At 61.0% G+C, this 7111-nt stretch overlaps 1 protein-coding gene across 1 annotated transcript; it reads right to left on the reverse strand.

Annotated features, from left to right (window-relative positions):
- Positions 1-114: 114 nt before the first annotated feature.
- CRYBB1 (crystallin, beta B1) lies at positions 115-3123 on the reverse strand. Its single transcript, XM_009996828.1, has 4 exons — positions 2968-3123; positions 2164-2282; positions 408-540; positions 115-270 (listed from the first exon to the last, which is right to left on the reverse strand). Exons 1-4 carry the CDS (start codon positions 3103-3105, stop codon positions 124-126), a joined length of 537 nt encoding a protein of 178 aa, XP_009995130.1. The 5' UTR covers positions 3106-3123; the 3' UTR covers positions 115-123.
- Between the last annotated feature and the right edge of the window lie 3988 nt (positions 3124-7111).

Below are 7111 nucleotides of genomic sequence, written 5' to 3' on the forward strand. Positions count from 1 at the left end.
AACCCCGCGGGACCAGCCGCGTGGGGGTTTGTGCTGCCCCAGAGCCCCCCGCAGGGGCTCAGACCCGGCGGGCAGCAGGGGGGACAGGAGCCTGGCAGGAGGCAGCTGCCCCCACAGCCCAGCTTACGTTCCACTGGGCACCTGCACGCTGCCCACGCGGTCGCAGAAGCCATAAGCCCAGAGGCTGGGCACGTCATCCTCCTGGATTTCCATCTTGTTGCCCTTGAAGTCAGCAGACTCGTACAGGGAGATTTTATGGTCCTCGGCCTCCTGGGGAAGACGGGGGGGGGGAAGGCTCAGGGTGACACAGCCATGGCCCCGGAGCTCGCTGCCTTCAGGCATCAAGCAGTGTGGAGCCAGCCCTGGCCAGACCCTGCTGGGTGCCTGGTTGCTCCTGGGCCACTCACCATTTTGATGGGACGCATGGACATGAAGCAGTCGCTCCGGTAGCTGCTGGACCAGGTGTCCCAGCGAGGGTACTCGCCCTTCTCCAGGATGAACATCTCCCCACGCATGTTGGCCTGCTCGTAGGCCACCCAGCTGGGGAGAGGGGCAGGACAGAACCACGGGTCAGATTCCACCCACCAGCTCCTCTCTGACCCAGCCAGCCTGCAGGCCTCCAGAGCTGGGTTCCCAGCACCCAAAAAGGCTGCGGGTGTCAAGACTGGTCCCACCATCCTGCTCCCTCCTTTCTCCCAGCCCAGGCAGCCTCTGGCCTGCACAGCAGCTGGCAGCAGCAGCCAGCAGTGCTCCCCTGCCTCAGCCCAGCACACGGGGCCCCTCTGGCTGCTGGGAGCCCTGCGGGCTGCACACAGGAGCCTTATCTTTGTGTTATCTCAGGACTTTCACTGTTTTCTCTCTGGCACCACCGAGCCGGGGCCAGGCTGTCTCATCCTGGCACTGCCTCACTGCACCAGCTCTGGCGTTCATCCCATCCCCAGGGTGCAGGCACTCAGGGTTTATTCAGCTGCAAGGTCACCTCTGTAGCAATCCACAAGGTGCTGCTGTGCTGAGAGTATCTCGGGGCTCCAAAAACCCTCTACACCACAACAGACTCACATCTGCTGCTTCCCTTTTCCCTGCAAAACAGGGCTGCTATTTCTACAGGTGCCAACGGGTAATTTCCTAACGGCAGGAGGCACACTCAGGTACCACAGGCAGTGTGACCTTGCACTGACTCCTAAGACTGAGCTTGGCTAATTTTGCTTTTTTTCTTTCCCCAAGTAATTTTTCAGCACAGAGTCTCACTAGTGACAAGAAGATTCTGAGGACACTCAAAGACACTCAAATACCCTGTTCCCTGAGTTTCTCTCTTTCTCCATCTAGTGCAGCCTCCCAGGCATCCCCGGTGAGCTCCACCAGGGCTGCTCCATCCCTCTTTCCTTTCAAGAAGAGTTGGATATTCTGAGTTCCTAACAACAGAGTTGTCATCAGTGCTACATGGTGTCATTCAAGGTGACCATAGGTGGCCTTGCCCAGCCCCTCAGGGCTGCTGTCAGGACAAGCCATGTCCCGTGCACTCCCCACCCCCCGCAGCTCAGCCAGCCCCTGGCTGTCCCTCTGGCGCCAGGCTGCCTTCCCAGGCACAGCATTTCCAGCCTGTCATGGCCATGGTGGGATGCTCTTTCAACACAAGGATCACCCGTCAGTCTGGTTATCTAGCTTGGCCATCATTTTGTCCCTGCCTGCGCTGACTGTTCCCATGGCTCAGACTTTCCCAGCCCGTTACTGCTGCTCAGCTGCCCGGCGCAGGCAGGCGTGCAGGGGCAGCCCACTCCAGCCTTCCCTCTGCAGTGGCCTTGGCCACCAGCCTGGTCCAGGACACCTGTCTTATTTCACCTTGGCTTCTCTAAAATCTAAAGGTCTCTTGCATGTCATGAACAGCTACAGGTAGCAGAGCTGGCGGACACCTTTCCTCAGCCTTTGCCTTTGCCTCTAATGCCTTTTGCTTTACAAATGGCCCTGGCATCTTAGCCACCAGCCCAGGCCATCCTGCCCTCCCTGAAGGAGACTCAGAGTCCCCAGCTCTGCTCTCGTGCTGGCTCTGCTCTGCTCTCTGCCCCTGCATGTCGTGCTGCACCCGGAGCTGCTCCCCAGAACCACGTTCCTATCTCCCCAGGGCATCCCCAGGACCATAGTCCACTCCATGACGGGGTCACTTACGGTCCAGAGGTGACGATGACGCTGCGCACCCGGTCAAAGCCGCGATCCCCCAGGTTCAGGCACTCAGTGGTGAACTCCATCTGCCTGCCCTGGAAGTTCTCCTGGTCAAAGACGATGATCTGGGGGCAGAGGGAAAGGGTGGGACAGGAGGGGGCTGCAGGCAAAGTGGTCCTGCAGGCACGAGCCCACCAGCCCTCGTGCCCTCCTCGCTTCTCCAAGGCTTTTCAGGTCTGGTGCCTGAGGGAGCTGAGCGGGGCCCTGCACAGGAGCAGTCCCATCCCAGCATGGGCCGAGTGCAAGGAGCCTTCCTGGCAGCCATCCCTGCTCTGAGATGGCCTTATCCTGTCACCAGTTTTGTTGCTGCAAAGCCACATCTCCCTGTACCAGGCCCATCAAGCCCCATCTGGGCCAGGAAGGAGCTGTTTTTCCAGGAACTGCATCTGCACTGTGGCCATTGCTGCCTGGCACATGCAGAAGTGTTGCCGGAGCACTCCCATCCCTTGCCCCTCATCCCCAGCCCCACTGCAGCACCTTGGTGGCACCCAGTCCTGAAGCCATGACCCAGGGAAGAGCATTTCCAAAGCCTGTGGTCTCCAGCTAGCCATCCTGGCCAGGGGGCACCCTGAGCAGCCCTCCTGCAGCAGACCCACAAAGGGCTGCCTGAATCCTGCACCCAGGAGAGACTGAGCAGGGAGGGACGGCATCATCTGCCCTCTCCTCCTGCAGACTGCCCCCCTAGATGCTGCCAGTGTCCCTCACCAAACCAGCACCATGTCCCTGCATGTGGGGAGCAGCAGAACTTACCCTGAAGGCTTCTGTGGAGGGCTCCTCGCCCTTGCTGTTTGCTACAGGAGCAGGGTCAAGGGATGGAGTGGGCGCTGGGGCTGCCTTCTCCTCCTCCGCAGCCTGGCCGGCAGCAGCGGGTTTTGTGGTCTCAGACATCGCGGTGTTGGGCTCTCGTCTGGGACAGAGCACCAGGACAAGGTGCAGCAGCAGGTCAGAGGGGAGGCACAGATGTGGGCAACCACCACCTGCCCTGGCCCTTGCCCTGCCCCCGGGGATGGTCACATCAGGATGGGGAGCTCAGAGGCCAGGAGAGGAGCTGCCGGGAGGCTCTCCAGAGGTGGAGCACAGGAGGTCACAGCTATCCACACTCTCCTGCAGTCCGGAGAGCCCTGAGCACAGTCCCACCACCCAGTCTCTGCCTGCTTTCCCCAGCTGGGCCAGGGCCTGATGCTGCACCTGGGGATGTTCCACACGGTGTGTGCCTGGGAGCCCAGCTGGGAACCAGGGCAGCTCATGAGGGGGTGGCAGGGGACAGTCCTGCTTTGCAGAGAGGCACTCCAGTGGGCACCTTGCCAGTGGCCCCACAGGCCACCAATGGCTGCCAGGGGAGCAGAAGGCAGTGGGATGCTGAGCACCAGGATGCTCCCAGACATAATGGCCACAGCAGCAACCACAGGTGGGGCCCGTTTCGGGGCGCAGCAAGGACCCCACTTTATAGCCTGGCAAGGGCAGACCCCCGGGCGGGCGCACAAAGGAACCGCCAGCTCATCAGTGTCTGTGCGGCCGCCCAGTCATCACATCCTGCAAAGCGCTGGGCGAGCTGGAAGCCTCTCCCCGGCCCCGTGCCCAGCCGCTGAACCCAGCACTTTCCTTTGTGCCCGCGGCACAACAGAAGACCTGACCGTGCCACTTTGCAGCGCGCGGCGGCCCCCGTGGGGCAGCCCCGCCAGGGCATATAAAGCCCTCGGGCCGGGACCTGCCCTCCCGTGCCCGCCGCCCGGCACCGGCCCCGGCGGGCACCAGCTCCAGGAGGGTGCATCAGTTGCCCCGTGCACGGTGCCCGGACCCAGGGCTGGATGGTGCTCGTTTCTCCCCTCTAAACACCAAATTTCTTGCTTCAAACATCACTCCATACCCGCGAACGCCTGAGCGAGCTGCCCTGAAGATGCCAGGAGGCAAAACTCAAGTGTTTTGAGATGCTTCAGGGGTTGGGGTTTTTTTCCCAACTATGGGTAATCAAAGCTGACACTTTGTAAACCATCTCAGTCCCTGACAGTGATGTCCTTTTTCAAGGATGTCCCTGCTCACTGTGCTCACTGGCATGGGCTTTAGCCAGTTTTCAGTCTTTAATCTCTGCTGTGCCCATCCTGTATCATCCCTCACTTTTCCATCACCACACAGCATGATACCAAATCCCATGGGTTGGTGCACCAGTGCTGCCTCTGGCAGGGGGCAGCTGGAGGGGCAGTGGGTGGCTGGTGGGGACACGCTGGGCACCAGTCCCTGTGGTGGCTCTGCTCCCAGTGCTGTGCCTCCTGCACTCCCTGGCTGCTCTGCCCCCAGGATGCACCTCAGGGGGACCTTTCCCTGGCTCCCATCGAGTCCACCCTCAGCTGCTCTCCCTATTTGCCTGCTGTCATCCTGTTCATCGTGTAAATCCCTGCACCCCTGTGTCCCCCCAGCCCTTTCCAATACCCAGAACTCCTGATCTGGCCCGTTGTCATTGGCAGCAGTAAATCACCAAAGGATGCTGTGTTCAGAAAGCTCAGAGCCCTCAGTTTTGAAGACATCCTCAGTGAAGTGTCAACCAGCAGTGGTGGGATCCAGCTGCACCTTTCAGGCTATTGCCCAAAATCCCAAGCAAAAAGCATTTATTGATCCCTTCTTTTCCCACAGTTTAGGGCAGGCTGTGCTGTGCACGCAGGCATGGCTGGGGCAGGTGCTGCTGCCCCCTTACCCTGGGCCCCTCCTGCAGTCTGGTCGCTCACCTTGATGCTGGGCAGCTCTTTATGATCCCTGCTTTTTGAAATACATTTGTTTTCATGTTTATTGGACAGATTTCTGTTTTAAGCTGCATTCTCTTCTTCCTGAGCCATGGTGGTTTTTTAACCTTGGTGCCTCACTCGTGGCTCCTGGGCATCAACCAGCAGGTCTCACCCACCCCCCAGCCTGATCCTGCCTCCACTTTCCCCCCAGCTCCCAGCATTTTTGGACTTGGATGTTGGAAAACCGTGCTGGGAGGGACTGAGCCCCCCAGACATGACATCTCTGGCCTCCCCACAGAGCACCCCTGCCACTGGCTGCAAGTGGGATGCCCCACAGACCCCCCCTGCCACTGGCTGCAAGTGGTCTGGAAAGCCCCTTGCTGCACTGTTGGGTCCTACCCCAGCCCCTCACTACACTGTTCCCCCCTCTCTGCTCTTCCTGGCCTCAACACGTGGGATTCACAGCTCAAACACAGCGAAGAGCTGCCCGTGCCTCGCTGCTGGTGCAGATGGTTGGAGCTGACCCAGCCTGGCAGGCACAGGCCTGGGCACATGCCCAACATCAGGAGTTTGTTCTGCCCTGGTGAGTCCTGGCACACGTGGAGTTCCCGCTGCTGCATCCCTGCCCAGGCTTCCCGCGAGCGGGGCAGGTCCCGCAGTGCCGGTGACTCGCGGCCGCGGCAGCGAGCTGAGCTCAGCTCAGGCCGCTGTGAGAGCCTGGGGGCCACTTGTGCCGGACACACACTTGTTGGGGGCTGCGGATGTGGGGGCGGCACAGCCCCACTGCGGCCAGGAGCGTGGGCTGCGTGGGGGCTCCCCCGGCTGCTGCCCCCCCCGGCTCACTACCTGGGTGCTACTACACGGGTTTTGCCACCCGGCCCCACAGCCTCCTTTGCCTGCAGCCCCACTGCTCCCCGCTGCAAGGGGCAGGCTGCCTGGGTCTCTCTACAGGGTGTCCAGCCCTCTGAGACCTGCACCTCCCAGCATGAGCACGGGACAATTATTTTTTTTTTTGGGGGGGGGGGAGCAAAGCTTCAAGGTATTTAGGCACCCCAGGTTGCTGCACACAGAGGCAGGAGGCTTTTGCTGCACTCCCTGTGCCTTGGTCTGCCTCTTCAGCGCCTCTAATGCCTTTGCAAACCTGCCTCTTGCTTTCCCCTGCTTGCTGCAATGCCTCGTGGTTGCTGTGTGCCCAACTTGCAGAAGAGCTGCCCCGGCTTTTGGGACAGGTGCTCTGCCCGAGCAAGGAAAGCAAGCACTGCCACAAGCAGAGATGCATCTTTCCTCCTACATCCCAGAAATGCAAGTGAGGAATCCTCCTCATGTCCCCCGCTGAAACACAGGGCAGGCAGTGCTACCCACAGGCAGGAGGAATGCTGCCCAAGCTGGGGGCATGGCCCCAGCCCAGCACCATGACATGGCAGGAGCTCTGACAGACCCCAGGAGCAATGTCCTGGCTCCAGAGCTGCAGGGCTGGGGGGCAGAGCCTCTGCCCGGTGGGCTGGGGGAGCGGGAGTCGCAGCCTCCCGGCTCATCAGCTTCTCTGCAGCATCGCCTTTGTTCTGCCCGGTCCCTCCTCCCCGCCATCTGCTGAGTTAGGGGTTTCAGTAATGCTCCCCTGGGCTCTGTCTCTATCTGGAGGCTATAAAAACCCAGCCAGAGGGCTGCTGGGCATGTCACCTCCCGGGCACCAGCACCTCACCCCAGGTAAGCGCAGTAGCCTGGCGGCAGCTGCCCCTACCCCTCATGGCTGGGTCCTATGAGCAGAGCCTCCGTGGGGACATTGGGAGGAGGAGCCAAGACTGGTCGTGTGGCATGGCATGACATGGCATGGCATGGTGCGGGGGTTTTGGGGTCCTGCAGCCGGAGCACGAGGCAAGGGCTGCTGCTGGGGACAGGCTGTGGCCCTGCTCTGCTGTCATACACCTTGGCATAGGGGGACAGTGGCCAGGGGACCAGGGGCATCACTGGCCATGGCAGTGGGGCAGGTGCTGCTGCTCAACATGGGCACGTGGCCATCTCTGCAGAAGTCCCAGCTCAGTGCTGCCCCGGCTGCAGCCCGGGAGCCATCACAGGGATGTGGGCACTAGGGTTGCTGGCATGGGGACTTTGTCTCGGGGACCTGCACACAGCAGGAGGAACCTCCCCATGTGTGCAGGCAGTTTGCTCAGCCTGCT

The sequence above is a fragment of the Chaetura pelagica genome, unplaced genomic scaffold (genome assembly GCF_000747805.2).
Source record: "Chaetura pelagica isolate M959 unplaced genomic scaffold, ChaPel_1.0 scaffold294, whole genome shotgun sequence".
Classification (NCBI taxonomy): domain Eukaryota; kingdom Metazoa; phylum Chordata; class Aves; order Apodiformes; family Apodidae; genus Chaetura; species Chaetura pelagica.